The sequence below is a fragment of the Microtus oregoni genome, unplaced genomic scaffold, assembly GCF_018167655.1.
Source record: "Microtus oregoni isolate MIOR12 unplaced genomic scaffold, Mior012 000021F_ref0000039, whole genome shotgun sequence".
Taxonomy (NCBI): Eukaryota; Metazoa; Chordata; class Mammalia; order Rodentia; family Cricetidae; genus Microtus; species Microtus oregoni.
The window spans coordinates 5,780,180-5,799,685 of record NW_024543080.1 but is presented as its reverse complement, the minus strand read 5'-3'; the positions used below and the strand labels follow the sequence as shown (position 1 = coordinate 5,799,685).

The 19,506-nt window shown below is 43.8% G+C and overlaps 1 protein-coding gene across 1 annotated transcript; it reads right to left on the bottom strand.

The window, feature by feature from the left end:
* Window positions 1–254: 254 nt before the first annotated feature.
* On the bottom strand, window positions 255–5,841 carry Cxcl9 (C-X-C motif chemokine ligand 9). The gene is made up of 4 exons (XM_041671525.1): window positions 5,734–5,841; window positions 4,518–4,647; window positions 2,254–2,338; window positions 255–1,153 (listed from the first exon to the last, which is right to left on the bottom strand). Exons 1-4 carry the CDS (start codon window positions 5,792–5,794, stop codon window positions 1,052–1,054), a joined length of 378 nt encoding a protein of 125 aa, XP_041527459.1. The 5' UTR covers window positions 5,795–5,841; the 3' UTR covers window positions 255–1,051.
* Window positions 5,842–19,506: the final 13,665 nt, after the last annotated feature.

Below are 19,506 nucleotides of genomic sequence, written 5' to 3'. Positions count from 1 at the left end.
TACATAGTGAGTTCTAAGATAAACAGATGAGGAACCGTCTAACAAAAACAAATAAACAAGGAGGGGAAAAGGGGTTAGAGTTGTGCGATGTGGAGTAGCCCGGATTGGCCATGGCCTTTCTACCTCTAACACACATGGGAAATCATTCAAAACCAAGTTTTAGGCACCATGGAAGTTTTAGGAGAATAACCCATGGCCCCTGCCCTCAAAAGACCATCACATTGGAAAGAGAAAAACAAACACACAAAAAGTAATTAGATAATAATGAAGTTTACTCGTGAGACACCGAGCAGCAAGTGAAATAAAACTGAAGAGAATTTGAGTAGCCAGGAATTTTTTTTTTAACTGCTTATGTTTTTGCACTGTTAGTGATCAACCCCGGGGCCTTGTCCGTGCAAGGCAAGTGCTCTACCACTAAGCTACCCCGCAGCCGTCTAAGAGGGTTTTAATTAAGAACCAAAACTTGAAATGAGCCTTGAAGATGGGATCAAGTCAATGATGAGATCGCATGGTCTCAAAAGGTACATGGAAGGCTCTGAAAGCCAAGAATGGCGATCTCTACTGTGGAACCCAAATACCATTAGCACGGATCTCTGCCACAGACTGCATGCCAGGCCTGTAGGCTAACCCAAGGGCAGCTGCTGAAGGCCAGATTAGTGAGGTCTTACTCACCAGCATACAGACAGACCTAGGCTTGGTGACGACCTCAGAACCATCTGGATGCTGCGGTCTAGAATCCCAGAGACAGCTGTTCGGCATGGGATAAACACGCATGGATACTTGCCCAGATTTGAGATTATCAAGACTGTGCTCAGGAGCTTGACGGAATTTTGTTGGCTGCGGGTAACGAAGACAGTTTTTGCCTCTAGCAATCTTTACTATTTGGATTTTATGATTAACTTTCTAGCGTTAGTTCTACTTTCAAAATCATGCTTTGTATTTTCTAGCCAAGTTAAAGAGCTTACGTATTAAAGCCCGCTCCCCACCGAAGGCATTTTAGTACAATCTAGAAGCCATTTACGGGCAGAGCGCTTGCTGGGAAAGTGGTCTCTCACGGAGCCTTTGAGCGAGGACCTTGGGGTTTTTTAGCTTTTCCGGCTTTCTTGTTCTTTTGATGTTTTTTCCCCCTCTTTTGATTTTTCTTAAGGCTGATCTGCAAAAAGTGAGAAAAAAAAAAGGCAATGCTTTTACATGTTGTAATTTTCTCTCCTGATGGTAGAACTCATCCCAACCTCCATTGTCCTTATCCTCAGCACCACCTTCAGTGGCTGCTCATGTGTTTCCCATATCAAAGAAGCAAATCCAGCTCTCTCTTTGCTCGTGTTTGTCTGTTTTCCTGGCATCTTGCTGTCTTTATCTCGTCCTCCTCATCACCCACCTGTGCCAAACACAGCCCTCTGGGAACTGGTACTCCTATGAGTCAGGGATTCTCAACCTGTGGGTTGAGACCCCTCTGGGGCTGCATACCGGATATTCTGCTTATCAGAAATTAGGAGGTAGCAACGAAATAATTTTATGGTTGGGAGTCACTGCAACATGAGGAACTGTATTGAAGGGCTGCAGGATTAGGCCAGTTGGGCACCACTGAATGCGGATGAGGCTGTGGAGGAGAGTGTTGGCTAAGGCTTCACAGTGGGTCTGTGGCAGACCCGAGAGTCAGACTTGGGGGCTCGAACTCCCCACTGCGTACTCCATGGCCCCTCTCAGACTCGGCTCCTTAACGCTTCACACAGGGTTCTTCCTGCTCTGTCCTGGCTTCTTCCCAATCTCAGTCCCTTTGTTCTCTAGACTTAAATTCCAGCTACCTTACTTCAGACTCAATGAACGAATGAACGCAGCCAGCTTCCTCGTGAAGCCACTAACGCCCACACTGTACTTAATTGACTTCCTGGTAAACACCTTCTCTGTCAAGATCCAAAACTGAGGTCACTCGACACAATGATATCGATATCTACTTTAATACTTTCCATTCTGCCTCCTGGCCAAGCCAATTATCCTTTCCTTCATTAGTTTCAAGATTCTTGTGTATACGCAATTCTATACATTTCCCACGAAGTCTAATGACTTTTATAGATTGTTAATGATGAGTTGCTAGCGAAGGATGGGGTTATAGCATGTTATTTTTGAATCTTTAGCGTATTCCTATTTGATACAGTTCAAACAGATGGAAAATGTATCCTAAATGGCTATGCCCTATCCTCCGACTTCCAGGGTGACTCTGAAAGAGAGAAATCTTTTCTTCCTGTCACCAACCTGTTTCTCCCAATAGTCCATCAGCTTCTTCACATTTGCTGAATCTGGGTTCAGACAGGTTTGAGTTCCGGTCTTCAGGGTAGCACTGCCGAAGAAACACCAGTGAGCTTTCTCCTCGAATAATTTAACAATTCTTAGTAGAAATAGTGGGGGGAAAACATAGATTTTACTGAGTTTTCCAAAGAAACCACTTAAAATACAGTAAGATGTTTTCCTAATATTATCAGGTGGATTTCAGAAATTGTAGCAGACCTTTCAGGAGAAATCTTATTTTAATATTTTTTTCTAGACAACTTGAGAATAAGAATAGCTTTTCCATACAGACGCTCTTGATTTAGGTGTCAAAGGTTTTACATCTTCATAGCTTTCACATCACAATTCGAATTTCCAAGAGGCTGGGAATGGTGGCGTATGCCTGGAATCCCAGCACTCGGGTAGCTGATGTAAGAGGATCATGAGGTTGAGGCCATCCTTGGCTACATTAGAAGACTGTCTCGAAAAAAAATTCTAATCTCTAGAAAAGTATTATTAGAATTAAAGACACAGCAATAGTGTAATAATAGATAGGAATTTTTTGACATATCCTATATTCCTAGCAATGGGAATTGGCTATACAAATTATGGCATATTGATATGATGTAAAGCAATTTAGCCACTAAAAGTCATTATTAGGGTCAGTGAGTTGGCTCAGCAGATAAGCATGCTTGCCTCCCAGGCCTGGAGAACTGAGTTCAGTCCCCTAGAACCCCATCTAAGGAGACAGGAAAGAACTGACTCTACTGAGTTGTCCTGACCGCCACATGCATGTACATTTGAACACACAGATTAATGAATTAAAATTTATTGTATTTTGATTTACGTGTGTTTCTGTGTCCGTATGTGTACTTGTATGCAGGTGCCCACTGCATCCAGAGGGTGGTGTAGGATCTCCTGGGGATGGAGTTACAAATGCTTGGGGCTTGGCTAATGTGGGTGATATAAACTGAACTCGGGTCCTCTGCAAGAGCAACAAGCACAGCAAGGTGGTAGTGGTGCATGCCTTTAATCCTAGTGGGGAGGCAGAGGTAAACAGATCCCTGAGTTCGAGGTCAGTCTGGTTTACAGAGTGAGTGCCAGGACAGCCAGGGCTGCACAGAGAAACTCTGTCTCAAAAAAACCAACCAAACAAACAAAAGACAAAGAGCAACAAGTGTGATTAACCTTTCAGCCCTCTCTCCAGTGACCTCTCAAACATTTTAAAAGCTTTCTTAGAACTCAGGAGTAGTGTCTGGTGGAGAGTATATGCAAAGACTAATCAAAGTCCTGGGTTCAATCCCTAGGCCCCCATCCCCAAAATAACCTGACAAGTATGGCATTATTAGAGAAAATTAACTGATGTGAGAAACTGTCCATTGTTGCTGTGCTAAGGAAAAAGCAAATTACAACTAGAAATTTCTCCTTATCTGTCGGGAAGAAAGAGATGTCTAGATTCCTACACTCACAGGTGATGCCTGTGTACTTAAGATAAAGTCTAATGGGTAAATTAAAAGTAAGATAGTAACAACAATACATAATATCAAAATAAAATAACTACAACAATGGACCATAATGAAATTACTGAAAACTTATGAACCATTTGTTTCTAGAATATTCCATTCAATATTGTGGCACATAGTTGACTTCAGGAAACTGAAACCTAGGAACTTGAATTAACAGATAAGAGGGAACTACTGGGTATGGTGTATAACTTAATTGACTTTACTTTTATATGCATGTATCTATGTACGCATTACACATGAATAGGAACACACATGTAAAAGACATGAAGGTGCTTTGAAAGATGACATGCTGAGGTTGTGAGAGCAGAACTGTGATTATTATCTTCTTTTCAGTAATCTGCCTTAAACATTTAAGATTCTAGGACCCAGTTTTTTAAAAAAAAAAAACTCAGTATATCCTTTGGTCTTTTAAAAATTGTGTTTTTATTAATTCATAGAGAATTCCACTCAATGTAGTTTGATATTCATAAGAGCTAATTGTTGACATTATTCCAACATGTTTTCTGAATTAGAAATAGCCTTGAAAAGCTGGTTTGGAACACCTGATTATTTAGATGGTATGTCATCTTTCATTTTCAGTCTCCTCAGAAAGTTTTAATTTCAGGGGAGAAAAAGATGAGCTGACAGATTTATAGAGGAGCCAACTGCCTGGTAAGCAAGTTGTCTTGAGGGTGAGATTGTCACTAAATTCCACGTGGGATGCGTGCGTTGGAAGCTTTTACTTACATGATTTCAGTTTTGTTGCACTGAGGGCTTGGGGCAAATTGTTTGAGATCTCTTAAGGACCTGTAGGAGGGGATCATGCCTTTCCTGGTCCCGATGCAGGAGCAACGTTGATTCCTTATGACTAGGTTTCCTATAGGAAAGAAAACACGCATGCTTAGGTCAAGGTCTCGCCGGGCATGGTTGATGAGAATGATGATAATTATTGCTGTCCCTGGGTGTGTGACAGATTTTCCAGGCAGGCATTATTTCTATTCTGTAAACGAGGAAGCCAGGGTTAAAGACAAAGTCATTTAGCAAAAGGAAGCAGGCAAAGAATTTCAGTGTAGGTCACTTTGAGTCCACTATCTTACTCTACAACCTTAGAAGAACAGTAAACTTCCCCAGTACTTAGTTAAAACCACACTGACGTTAGGCACACACATACACTCTGTACTGTGAGGATGGAATCCTCAACTCATTATCTGACCTCAGGGACATGGAGTTGATGTAGGAATGGACAGAAAGCTCTTCTTGCAATAACAAATTATCACTTCAATCCTTATCCTTTCTCATCCCACTGCTCTGAAAAGTCTTTTTAAATATTCTGTCTTGGTCCCTCAAACCTTCCATAGACTTAGCATCTATTTGCATCGGTTTTACTATCCTGCATTAACTCCAAAATTTCGACTTTAAAGATGCAGAAACCACATTCTAGGAAGGGTATTTGTCCACCGTAAACTAAGTCCTGAGTGAAAAGGCCAGAGGCAGCCTCTCTGGTTTCTGAGTTCTCAGTTGGTTAACCGCAGACGGTTATCAGTGCACAGGATCAGGTGAGGCTGCTGCCGGAGACAATTTAGAAAAGGATCTCCTGGCTCACCACCAGTTGCCAGAGCTACAGATGTCATATCTCGCATGACAAATGTCAGACTCACGTGAAATGGAAACAAAATACCCACAAATCCCTTTACATATGAAAATGGGGTTTCTCGTTATTCAAATATGGTTTTGACCCTCATTAGAAACTCACAATACTTACACCAAGAAGGCGTGTTTGACTTGGCAGGTGCAAATTATGACCTTTGGATAACTGGTCACAGCATCCAAATGCTTTGAGTGAGCAATTATTACTTTTTATTGCATGCAAAACATTCAGCTTTTATCTCCTGAACCAAGAAGTCTTTTTATAGCAATGCATATATCAGAATTGACTAACTTGATAGAATGTAAAGCTCCTCACCTTGAACCCCACACTGGTCCAGGAAGATGACACACGAGAGAAATAGAGCAATTGACCTCATGGCAGAGCAGAGTTCTATGGAGCTGCTGTGCCGGGTTCAAGTCGGAGAAGGTCTTTGGAGAACGTGTTCTTGGGAATCATATTTGTTTAGGAAATCCCTTCCCCTTCTCGTCTCTGATTGGCTGGTCTCCTCAGCTGACCTAGAACTAAATTAACCACAAACTCGATTGTCCTGGGGAAACCCCTGCTCTCAGATCCCAGGGAATTTCTGCACGTTTTACTTCCACTTCACATAAATGGGTAGGTTTATAGGAAGGGATGTGAAACCGCTAGTGTCCGCTTTTAGCACAGCCAAAGTTGCTACCTGGATGCAGAATGGATTCTACAATGAAGGCTGGAGGCGTGCTTCCCACGTGAGAGAGATGGACGTCCAGGGAAGTGACTCTTTTATATCTGTAGTGCACATAGATCTGTGCACTGTGTAGCTACATTAATCTTTTCTCATATTTTCCACACAACTTAAAGCATCTTTATTTGTTGAGGGACTAGATTGTTTTCTCTTGTGGCAAATTTACTTTGTCTCCTTGCTGCTACAGTTTATCACTATTTTAATTGTTAGATGAGTTGCATAGGCCACAACTGCTCCATTCCTTGCTACCTTTTCCAAATATTTCCCCCAATGTCTGTAACACTGATAGCGTGACTATAGCATGAGAACATGCAATAATGAGTATTTCCCAAGGGGTTCAAAGGGGCTACATCTATTAAACAGCATTCAACAACAAATAATTTTAAAAATAAAGTAGCTATCAAAACATCCTGTTCAAAATTCTTGGAGCTGTTGAAACTTCAACCAGACAATGAGAGACATAGCATCACGTGTCCTCAGAGAATATTATTTTCTGGGACAGGATGAGAGCTGGAGGAAACGGGGGAAAAAAGCAGGACAAAGGGACAAAGCCAAAAATTACCCTTTCAAAACAGGAACAAATAAAATCAAAAGTGCATAAACTGCCAGTGCTATAGATAGTCCTTTGATGCTTCCGGTCCAGATAAGGGTGCCGTTAGAATCTAATAAAAGCACTGCAAAATCTGACCAAATGCTGGATAAGACTGGCAACAGGTGTCAGCGGCTTCTCTACTTCACGCAATAGTTAAGATAGGACTGGCAAAAAGTATTAGAGAATTTTGCCTTTATTTCAGATGATCATTGAGTACACTTGTTAATAGGGAAAGATGGTAGCTAAGAGATGCTACTGTTTTGTAGTTGAGCAACACACACTGCTAGACTTTGTCTCCACGTCAACTGCATCTAGACTTTCAATCTTTTTATCTCCCCTAGAGACAGCTGGACCAGCTTTCAGTGAACTAGCGCCTGCAGCTTCCTTTTCAACTCAACCTGGAAGAACACCATTGGATAAAATGAACCGTAGCATGCAAATTACCTTTCCTCTTCTCTCTAGAACAACGCCATTGGATAAAATGAACAGTAGCATGCAAATTACCTTACCTCCTCTCTCTCCCTGACCTGTTGCTCCCTTCTCTCTTTATCCATCCTCTTCCTAGATCTGCTGGTTTGACTGAATTGCAGGCAACAACCCCAGGTATACCCCAGTCTTGTTAAGATAAAAGCAAAACATATTCCTCAAATCAAAATAAAAGTCATCTAAACAATATTTACCAACTTTTTCACTATGTACTCTGCTTCTCTATGGAAAAGCATATGTAACTTAATTAAAATTGTTTTAAAATAAGTGAACCAAAATCAAAAGTAAATTTCTCCCTAAAGAGAAAAAATACATATATGTATATATGTATGTGTATATATATATTTGTAACTATAATGTATATATATATATATCACACTATACTAGGAAATGGATTTTATAAGGTAAGGTTGAACTTTGGTTGAACACTAATCATTGTAACGCAGAATTTTTTGTTTTGTTTTGGGATAAGATCAGGGACTCATTCTGTACCCCCCCCCCCCAGGCTGGCTTTGAATTTGCCATTCTCCTGCCTCAGCCTTCTGAGTATTGGGATTGTAGATCCGCATCCTATGTCTAAGGATATGCTAATGTCTAAGAAGTGTTCAGGCTTCCCAGACTGATGGCTGTCCTCGGAGCAGTTCTACTTCCCCTCTCTCTAAGGAATGCACGTTTTAGAATAAGAAGATAACTTACAGCTCCATTTTATGTTACATGATGTACAATTTTCACTCGTTTCTACGTGGATTAGTAATACAAATATTACAGAAATAGTTTTGAAAAGCAAAACTTACAGTGACTTTTGACAAGTGTATTCATTGGTTATGTTTAGTCCTGGCAATGACTGACGGTGACTAGGGTGGACCTGGGCTCAGGTACCAGTTTGTTTGTTTGTTTGTTTTTTGTTTTTTGTTTTTTGATTTTCGAGATAGGGTTTCTCCGTAGCTTTTTGTTCATGCCCTGGAACTAGCTGGAACTAGAGCAGGCTGGCCTCGAACTCAGAGATCCGCCTGCCTCTGCATCCCGAGTGCTGGGATTAAAGGCGTGCGCCACCACCGCCCGGCTCAGGTACCAGTTTTACTACTTGATGACTGTAGTATTGATAGCCTCTGCCAGCCTTGGAACTCCCGCCCAAGAAAACAGCGGTCAGTTTCACAAGCGGTTGTTAAAGATTAATAGCAAGAATATGCTGCCAGTGGGTAGCATCAGAGATTTGCAACCAGTCAGAGGGTGGAGAATTAGTGACTCTAGAGTGCTCTGATTTTACACAGGACATCCGGGTCACCTCTGCCTCCAGGTTCAGGGGCCAGAAAGAATGTAAGAGCCAGAGTTGGGGAGGAGTCCTGAGAGATTGTTTTCCAGCCTGGATACCCCATTGCGTGCATAAACTCAGGGCGGCTGTGTTTACCTGCTCAGGACATGCAGAGCGTGATAGTAACTGTTTCGTCATGCCTAGAGGAAAGGATGGGGAGGCCCCACCCTTAATTAATGTTTATGAGTCAAAGAGAAACAAGAGTTCAAAGTAAGAAACCATTTCTGGGAAGAATGGTTTCAATAGGAATGAGGGATGAGAGAGGGCAATGGGCGGGGAAAAACACCTGAAATCCAGCATATGCATGCGTGCAATTGTCAAAGTGTATATGTAGATGGAACATTCTCCCAAAGCACCGCGAAGCCGTGACTCTTCTTTCTAGCAGAGCCGATGTAGACTTCCTAGAATAAAGAGGAAGAAGGCTCAGTATGAGTTGTCTAGTTCATTTTTCCAGACTCTACTTGAATCGTTTTTTTCTTGTGACTTTGAAAAAAAAATTGCTCATGTCTTTTTCATGTCTGTAACGTGACCTTTCAAGTCTGTAATACATGAAATTTCATGTCTTTTACCTTATTCAGCATCCCAACTTTGGGAAGCCGTCACTTAGCACCACAAGCGCTAAATCTTCGTGGCACCTCACGGCTTGTCCTCACTGAGCAGACAGAGTAAGCAATGTTAGACTATCTGGGATACTCGAATCTCTCCTACTAGGAGGAGGGTTTGTAAAGATCCATGTTTGAGTATGGCGATAGATAACCCAGCACCTATCCTGGAAGAATGTTCTTGAAGCCTAATATATACTAGTAAATAATACTCAGAATAAATGTTCACAAGTGACAAATAGGGACCAGAGCCCAGCTGGGCAGATCTGGCATCAGCCGAGGACTGAGATTTTGAGCCACAGATTCTGTGACCTCGCCTAGTGGGACTATGCACAGTGCGCATGCCCAGCCAGTTTGCTTCCAGAACTTTCACCCGGAGCCACCAACGCTCACTCTACGCGTGTAGTTGCTGAGGCTGCCTGCACTCGTTCGTCTACTGAAGAGAAGAAGCACTTTAGGGAGGAAAGGTAGTGTGTGCCTGGGGCTCTCCTCTCTGTCCCCACTATCCCCCAGCCTCCTGGCCTGAGAAGGTCATTTGTCCCAAGGAAGCCCAGCGGAGGCTCAACTGGGAGCTCGCCTTTCCGGGAGCCAACTAGCTGGCTTTCTCAGGAGCCTTGATGAGGGTGGGAGGGAGCAAAGGCTCCAGAAGCCTTGCTCATGGCATAGCGGTCACAGGTCTGGGGAATAGGACTGAGGTGACCCTGAGGAAGGTCCTTTGTGGGGGAGCTGGTGTTGAGGTCGGCCGGAGCCCCTGAGTCCATTAACCCATGATGTCCGGAGCCACAAAACCTCAGAGTCCCAGATGCTCTGATCCCCCGAGGCAGCGAGCTCCAAGCCCGGGCTCCCCGCTGCCTTGCAAGGGTTTCTTCCTCACTAACAGCTAAGGAGGCCTCCCGAGCAGCGGGAATATCCTTCCATGGTAAGGCTTCTTGGATTAGTCTGGGCGCTTAGGCATGAAGGTTTAAGATAGACCAGTTGGGTTCAGGCTCTTCAGACATTTGCTTTCCAGACTCCATTTTTGACAAATTCAGGACAGCATCCAGAGGAAGAAGTGCGGTGCAGACTGGAGAGAAAGAAGAGGAGGGAGTCCCCAGAGACTGCGTTTATGGATAGAAGGCTTTTTAGGAGAAAAAGAAACTTCTAAGACAGACAGGATGTTGCTGGGGTTTCTCACAGGCCTGGGAAGAAAGCCAAGGATTATAAGGACTGTTGGAATCAACAGACAGTTCCTAATTCCCCTTTGGACAGCAACAACAACAAAAGTCTTCATTTTTTCCCAAGTCAGTGTCCCTGAGGAAATCACTGGTGATGTAATCTGCAAGAGCCAGGCACAGTAGGCTTGGTGGCCCTGTGTGTGGCATCGGCCTCCCCTTCCACCTGCTCGCCAATGGAATTGTAGAAATCCGTCTAAATAGGTTAACAGTGGGCTGTCACAGTAGAGACAGGGTGCTTCCCTTTGCATGTCAGAAGGGAAGTTTCTCTCAAATTGAAACTCCTACTATGTTGTTTGAATATCTCACTATGCCCCTCTTTTCACTGGTTTCTGCTACTGTTCGAGGATCCTAACTTTAAAACGGTGTATTTCTCGAAAGTCTCAGGCTGTGAGTTAGCGTTCTGAAGTCTTTCCCCTCAGTCAGGGAGTCCTTCCTTTAACCAACAAAAACAAACAAAAAACTGAAAAACTATTTTGCCAGCAAATCGTACTTTTGTGTATTTCAGGCCCTTAACAACAGAGCAAATTCTTTCTTCATTAATCTCATTATCTTGGCTTCGTGGTTTATATCTAATGAAAGCCCCACGGCTGGTTAGATTTGTAACTAGATAGTTCTGAGAGAGAACGTCTGGACAGCTTTTCAAGGTCAGATGAGGCTGGCTTGTCCTGTGACTTTTGGCAAGCTGGTCTGCAATCTGATGACATGCATAGACAACAATCACAAAAGCCCTGCTTCCAAGACCCAAGGAAATCATCCTGAAATGGGAGGACACGTTTTTCTGTTTTAAATATTCACACCTATTGTAAGTGATTTACTTTAGAATTTAGAAAATAACTCTCCAAAGGCCGGAACGCAGAAGTTCTGAGTGCCTGCTGCTCTGGCTGAAGGCGCAGGTTCGGTTCCCAACACCCACACGGCAGTAACTCCAGTTCCAGAAGACCTGCACCCCTTCTGGTCTCCACAGCATGGCATGCATGTGGCACACAGACGTACCTGCACACAAAACACCCATACACATAAAACTATGCAAATCTAAAACAAAAACCTCTAAGGGAAAATCCGTTTTATTAATTTACTTTTTTTTTTTTTTGAGACAGTTTCATGTAGCCAGCCTGACCTTATTTTTTCATGTAACTGATAATGAGCTTGACCTCCTGAGTCCTGGGATTACAGGTGTGTGCGTGTCCATGCTGGAAGATCCCACGTTCACAAGCGCCTTATTTACCTTGTGTTCTCATTCATTCTAGTCCACTCATCAAACTTTTATTAGAATTTTAGATTCTAAGGACACAAATTTTTCTGTCCTCAATGAACTTATCATTTACTTGGAGGCAAATCAACATTAAACAAATAATGACTATAGGGCCAAAATATTACATTAAAGGACAGTACACAGTTACTGGGTGCAGAGAATCTCCATCTATTGTGAGATGCTTCAGGCAGCCGTTGGACTAGACCTGGAGGGGAAAACTGGAATTCCTGACTGTAAGAAAGTAAAGAGGCACGAGAAGGCATTCAGAAGCAGCAGGGGCTGTGCAAGGGTAGAAGACGGTGGAAAAGGAATTGTGAGGATTAGGTCGAAAAATATAGCCAGCCGCTGAAGGGCAAAAAGGGGCTTGGAGTCTGGGAGGGTGAAACCAAGGATTCTAGTCAAGAAAGCACACCATGGAGGCTTATGAACTGCACGAACACACACACACAGGAGCCTGCACACACACAAGTGCATGCACACACGAGCATACACACAAGCGCATGCACACACGAGCATACACACAAGCGCATGCACACATGAACACAAGCACACGCACACACGAGCATACACACAAGCGCATGCACACATGAACACAAGCACACACACACGAGCACACACATGAGCGTGCACGTGCATGAACACACACCCTATCTGTATATCTTCATCACTAATTTTGTCACATTTTTACTCATTAATTTTACTTTATGAAAATATTTCCTTTGCCTCTATGTGGATGATGTTTTTTTTTTTAAATAGTTTTTTATATGTCTAGATTGTTCTCAATGCTGGACATTTGGGTTGTCCCTAGCATACAATAGTGCTCTAAGTATTTTGTTTTCTGGTTCTGTGTGAGGCGGTGCGCCCCTGTAGTCTCAGGTACTGAAAAGGCTGAGACAGGATGATTGCTTGAACCCTAGTGTTCAGGGCCAGCATGGACAACACGATGAAACCATGTCTCCTTACGGAAATGTTTAGTCTTTCCTCCTTTGACACTAAAAAGACAAATGATAAGAATATTCAATATTTTCTGTAACATTTGATTGCTTGCTAGAAAGAGAAGGTTAATTTCAGTTAATAGCCCTAACTGATATGTACATGTATTTGTTCCTCAGCCTTCTAGTATTTGTATTTATTATGCAAAAATTGGCATATGAGATTTCCAGTTGCACCACGTGTGTATGTGCACAAGCTTGTGTAGTCATGTGTGTACAGATGTACAGGCGTATCGAAGCCAGAGGTCACCCTTGACTGCTGTTCCTCAGGTGCTGTCCAGCTTAGCGTTTCTTTTCTTTTTCTTTTCTTTTCTTTTTAAACAAAGGCTCTTACTCTCCTTGAACTTGCCAGTAGGCTACTCTGGCTGAGATTTACCCGTCTCCATCTCACCAGCATGGGGGATTAGAAGCACAAACTACCCTCCCCCAATTCCCAGTCTCCCACCCCACCCCATTCTCTCCTCCTCTGTTCCTTCTCTTCACATACAGTTGGGCAGCCATGCTGTGGGCTGTCTTACCTGGTGGATATCAGTCAGCCGTACCGTGGGCTGTCTTACCTGGTGGATATCGGCCAGCTATGCCATGGGCTGTCTTACCTGGTGGATATCAGTCAGCCACACCGTGGGCTGTTTTACCTGGTGGATATCAGCCAGCCATGCTGTGGGCTGTCTTACCTGGTGGATATCAGTCAGCCGTACCCTGGGCTGTCTTACCTGGTGGATGTCGGCCAGCTATGCCATGGGCGATCTTTTGTGGATGGGTTCTGGGGATTGAACTTGGGTTCTCATGCGTAAGTGGCAAGCACTTTACCAACTGAGCTATTGTTCCAGTCCTCTATTTTATATCACAGTTACATTTTAGCTTGTCTTGGTTTCATACTTACGTAGTCTACCTTTCTAAGATCAGTTGTCAAGTAGGGTCAGAGTACAGTAGTCTTCTGATCTTGGTGGATCTACTTCAAAACGTTCAGCAGATGCCTAGAACCATAGGTAACACCAAGCCTTGTATATGACTATACTATTTTTTATATACATACATACCTATGATAGGTTTAACTTATAAACTAGGTATGCTAGAAGGTTACAGCTATAACAATATACTCCAACGAGAGGTGTGTGAGGGTGATGTCTCTCAACAACCTTGTAGTGGCTATGTTCGAACCTGTGGAAAGTGGAATTGACAATACAGGGGATCACAGCACTGACACTGTAGATTTATGTCAATCGTTTACATATTTTGGATGGGAAAGTATCCACTTTAGTTAAGTGATCTTTATTTTGTTGCCTTCCTTTCATGACTTTTTTTTTCTTGAATTCAACTCACGTCATGAGCTGGTTTATGTCCCCCAAATCCTTTTGTGGGAGCCGGAGCTTCTGGTGTTCTCAGACTGTGATTGCATATAGAGATAGGGTCTTTGAAGAGCTGATTAAGTTGAACTGAGGTCCCAAAGGGGAAACCAAAGAATAGATCTATTAGGTAGAAATGTCAAATCATTTGTCTGAAGCATGCTTTTATAGAGCTAAGGAAGCCAGTGCAAAGAACAACAAAATAAAGGCAGCAATAAAGAAGTGGGAATTATAAAAAAGAAACTGTACACTTTGGGACCTGGAAAATTTGAAACCTTCAGCAGCTGGTGGGAAAGCGTATTCCTGAGGCCCCGGGATCAGTCACCAGTACCACACGAAAACCCAACTGAAACCACACAGGAGGTCTTCAGTGGCAGTTGTGAGTAGTCAGGAGGGAAAAGAACCAACACATGTGAAGACAAGCTTATGGGGATTGAGTCTGAGAGCAGAAAGAAAACACCGAGGAAGAGAAAATGGAGCCTAAATGTGTGACACCTTCAAGTTGGCCCACACATCCTTAATGTGAGCTTAGGAAAGAGAAAGGGGTGGAGAAAATGTTCACACGATCAAGACCCTCAGCTTCCCAAACAGGCACACTCAGTGCTCTGTGGTGGTGGTTTTGGCTGTCAGTTGACCACATCTGGAATTAACTCAAACCCAGAAAGGCTGGGCACCCCTGTGAGGGACTTTTGCTTAAGTGAGTCATTGAAGTGGTGAGGGCCACTTCTAATCCAGTTCTGAGGTGGGAAGACACCTTTAATCCAAATCTTTTGAGGTGAGAAGACCCACCTTCAGGCCACACCATCCACTGGCAGTCTGTACAAAGGACATGGAAGGAGGAAGCTTTTGCGCTTTGCCTGCTTGGCCTTGCTAGCAAGTCTGTTCCTTCACTGGCATTAGAGCCTACACTGGGATTCCAGTGTACTGAAGACCAGCTGAGACATCCAGCCTGTGGACAGCTACTGGGTTCTTGGGTTGTATGTTCATTAGACAGCCATTATTGGGTTAGCAGGACCACAACCTGTAAGTCATTCTAATAAATCCCCTTTCTCTGTATATAGAGAGATCCATTCTGTAAGTTCTCTTACTCTAGAGAACTCAGTACGTGCTCCAAATAAGACAAATCTGGAGATCTGTACAGAGATACCCACAGTCTGCTTGTCCAAATCTGTGGACAGAGGATCTTGAAATCAGAGGCTGGAGGGGGCATGGTATGCCTGTGTACGGCTCCTGTTTTTATCAGTCGTGTGCCGAATACCACCAAAACAAGCATTTTTCTGGACCGCTCGGGCGGCATCCCTCACCCATCCTTAGTGAGAATAGCTGCAGGGTAGGCAGGGGCATCTAGAGTTCACTGAGGCGTGGCACAGTTCCCCGAAGCAGCCATGACTGAGGCGATGCCCCTGCGAGCAGAATCCATGGCTTCAACAGGTGGAGTCTCAGGGCTTCTGAGCTACTGTGAAGCCGTCCAGGCAGCAGGGCATCATGGTGACCGTCCACTTGGTAGCTGAAGAAGGGGTTGACGGATTGACAGCTCTTTGCACAAGGTAGCTGTGCACTGTGATGTGCCGGCTGCCAGTTCAGTGTCTGAATGGCCCATTCTCAACAGATGTATCAGGTTAAAGCAGCAAAGGGTGCTTACAGCTAAGAACTAAGGTGTGAGTGGTACTTTGTCTCCAGACAGCCTAGGGAGAGCTGGGTCCCGCACCTGTCACTCCCGGGGAAAGCCGAACTCTAGTGCTTTCTAATCCTCTTAAGGTGTCGATAGGGTCCCCCGCACCCTGTATTTTCTCCTCTGGAGGTGAGGGATTTGTAACTCCTGTCATTTGTGAAACTTCATTCGTTTTTTTTTTTTTTTTTTTTTTTTACTTCAGTTGTACGTTTTAGTTTTTGGTAATTTAGTTAGATGTAAACTTGATGCAACACTTGGAATTTTATACACAGTTTTCTCCTTGAGTAGTTTTAATTTAGCTTTTGTTTAATGTGCCAAATACAGGAGAGGCGCTTCAGTGTCTGAGGATGTGGGGCTTGGAATTTTTACACTTCTGGTATTTTTCTCTCAGTTCTTTCTCTCCATGTTAAGTGATAGGTTTTCTTAGTCCCGATACATAGTTACATATGAAAGCCTGGGAATATGACAGCAGGAAGGGATCTGTGATGCTTGCTCCCTGGACAAGTCTGCCTTCCTCCTGTCCGTTCCCTGGTGAGTTTCACTCTGAGGTACATTGTTGAGAACGGATAAATGTATCAGTTCCCTTTTGCTTTGTCGTGCTACAGCTCGAGGTTATCCAAACTTTGCCTGAACAATGTTCACCCTTTTTAACCTGCGCATTGCTTCCGGGTAGTGTTCAGTGTTAGTATAGATGAGACAACAGGGAACCACATGTGTTTTGTTTATTTATACTGATACCAGTCATTGGAAGACATATGGTCTGCAGCATCTCGGTTCACTGTGACGTACACTTAGTACATATAGTGCAGCCTTAGAATGGCCACCGTGTCACCAGGTCATAGCATTTTTCATCTAATAATCATGGAGCCAGTATTGCTATAGGGATTCTTTCCACCAATATTCTTTTATTTGGGCTCTCGTGGATTCCCATACATTCGATTGCACGTATAGTTTATGTAGTCTGCAGCTGCAAAAGCATTATTATGTAGTGATGGATGGCAGTCTATCATTTTCAGTCTGTGCTGCCTGAGTCCTGAGATGCAGAAGCTGTGGATTTTCTGTGTGTGCGCGCGTGCATGCACGCATGTGAGTGCTGACACGGAGTGTCTCTGTGTAATAGTCCTGGCTGTTGGGGAACTTGCCCTGTAGATCATGCTGGCCTCAAACTCCCAGAGATCTGCCTGCCTCTGCCTTCTGTGTGTTTTATAACACACATCTGGCATAAAAAGTGACTTTAGTGTTGACGGCAGACACACCAAACACAGAAAGACGCTCATGGCTTGGTTCACATCTGTCCATCCACCACCAGTTCTGACAGCATTTGTACCTGCAGCGGCGTTCACTTTCTTCAGAGTAAACACATACATGCCTTTGTGTGTGCTCTCCTGAATTAGAGGTCACTTTTCTCTCTGTGTCCGTCAGCTGCCAATGGGTCTTCCAGGCCCAGCTCTGCCATCACATTCTCAGGAAAAGAATTCTGTTTTCCTCTGCATTTTTTTTTAAGTCCACAGTATAACAGATTGCCATTATCTCTGTAAGTTACAGTTGTTTTTCATGACCTGACATACAACAGGCATAAACTGTTGAATACACACCTTGCCTTTGAACAGAGAGACGTTTAATGCTCTCTCAGCAGCTCTTTGAAATGTGCTTGTCAGCACCCTGTTAGGTAGATGCTGTGGTTTGAACATGTCTCTGCTAAAATTTAGCTGTTAACCATTGTGACTGGCTTCAAAGCTGAGGCTTTGGAAATGCAGTTTAGAAGAAAGTCATGTCCCTAGCTTGTAAGAGGCCTTGACTTGCATCCTAATACAGTAAAATGAAACACCCCCTCCACCAAAAAAAAAAAAAAAAAAAAAAAAAACCCAGAGAAAAAGGGAGGGTAGATCTGATCGTTAGCTGCCGTGTAGGTGGTAGATTCTAAACCTGGGTCCTTTGGAAGAGCAGCCAGCCCTCATAAGCACCTCTTCATCTCTCCAGCCCCAGTGTTGGTTTTTTAGCATAGAATATGCCTGCCAAAAGAAGAGGACAGCAGATGGGAGATACGATCAGAGCACAAGCTGTTACCTACCTACCACAGAGACAGACTAGAGCCCTACCAGTCCAGAAGCTCTGGGTCGTGTCCCTGGTGCCTTGTGTTCTCTTCTCTCTTCAGAACCATGCATTTTAAGTAAATAATTTCTTTGTTTTCTGGCACACACAAGGCTCTGTGTTTGATTTCTAGTATAACCACAAAGCAACAAAAACTGCAGGAAATGGAGTCAGATGCCCGTGCTCCTCTGTGGCGTGTTCCTTCTTTATCTCGTTTGGTGCTAACAGCAGAACCCAGAGCCTTGTGAATGGCAGGCCAGTGTTCTGTCACTGAGCCCCCTTTTAACTTTGAGACTGTGTCTCACGAAGTTGTCCAAGCTGGTCTTGAACTTTCAATCCTCTCACCCCCGCCTCTCAAGTAGCTGTGCACCACCGTGCCCACCAAGTAGCTGTGACCACGGGTGCGCACCACCAAGCCCGTCAGGACTGTTTCTTAGATTTATTCAGTGTGGTGTGTTTTCTTTGATATCTTTCACTGAATACCTCAGCTATCCCCTCTTAGACGTTGGATTGGCTTTAGGTTCTTGCTATTGCTAGTCATGCTGCTTTAAATATTCTTTTAAAAATCTTTATTAGCATATGTTAATGGATTTCGTTGCCACATTTGCATATATGTGCATAATGTGTTTTGGTCATATTCATATTCCCCCATGACCCTTTCTTATTGACCCTTTCTTCTCAACTAGTACGTGTGTGAGAGAGAGTGTGTGTGTGTGCGTGCGTGCGCGTGCGCGCTTTAATGACCCAGTGTATTGCGTTAGAGTATTTACAGGATCCAACCAGTGGCTACACCACTATATCCTGCATGGGTGATGAGGAAATGAAGAAATGACAGACACTCATACAGAATAGCTGGAAGTAGGCTGTGGTCTCTCTGATGGAGAGTGCCTATTTCAGGAGGAGGGGTCATCCAGGAGGAGGGAGCTGAGGTTCTTGGCGTGCACAGGCCAGAGGAAGGCTTTGCAAGTTCTCATGGGGCTGAGGCACGGCTGTGCCCATGTCGATGATGCACAGATATTCAAGACTTCATCTACTCCCCACACTGTACCCCTGAAGAAGTGCCCCCTCACCATTAACTCTGTATGAATCCCCCAGGTTGGGTGGAGTCTCATGAGTTCTCCCCACTTCCTTGACATGATATTCAGGCCCAGTCTTGTGCTGATCTCATGCAGGTAATCCTAGCTGCTGTGGGTTTAAAAGTGCAATCTTCAAAAAGAGACACATGATCCTCAGTCAGTTTTCCATACCTCTCTTCCTTTCTGCTCTGACATTTCAGCCCTTTCTTCCTGTGTTTCCTGGGCTTTGGCATGCATATGTGATCATCTGTAGTCCCAATTTCAGCTGATTACTTGACTGCCACCGTTCCTCCTCATTCAATCAGGTATGTGCCTTTGTAGTTAGTACTATCAACCGCAGAGAACGGCTTTTCTCACTAAAACTGACAGCAGCAATAATCTGCAGGCATAAACAGTTATTAGAAGGCAATGTGATGAATACATCATATCAACTTAGCAAAAAATGAGTATAAATAGTCCCACTAGGACCTCTAATGTCCCCAGCCATGGGCTTCTGACTGGCTTTATAGTAGCAGATGATGATTTATTCCTGCGGAATGGGCCTCAGATCCCAATCAGAGAGCTTTCAGTTACCCTAAATAGACTTGAAACTATTACATCAGTGCAGACATCTTGCCTGGCCTTTGTAGTATTGCAGGATCCACAGCTATGCAACTATTGCATCAGCAGAGACATCTTGCCTGGCCTTGGTAGTGTTGCATGCAGGATCTACAGTTATGCAACTATTAC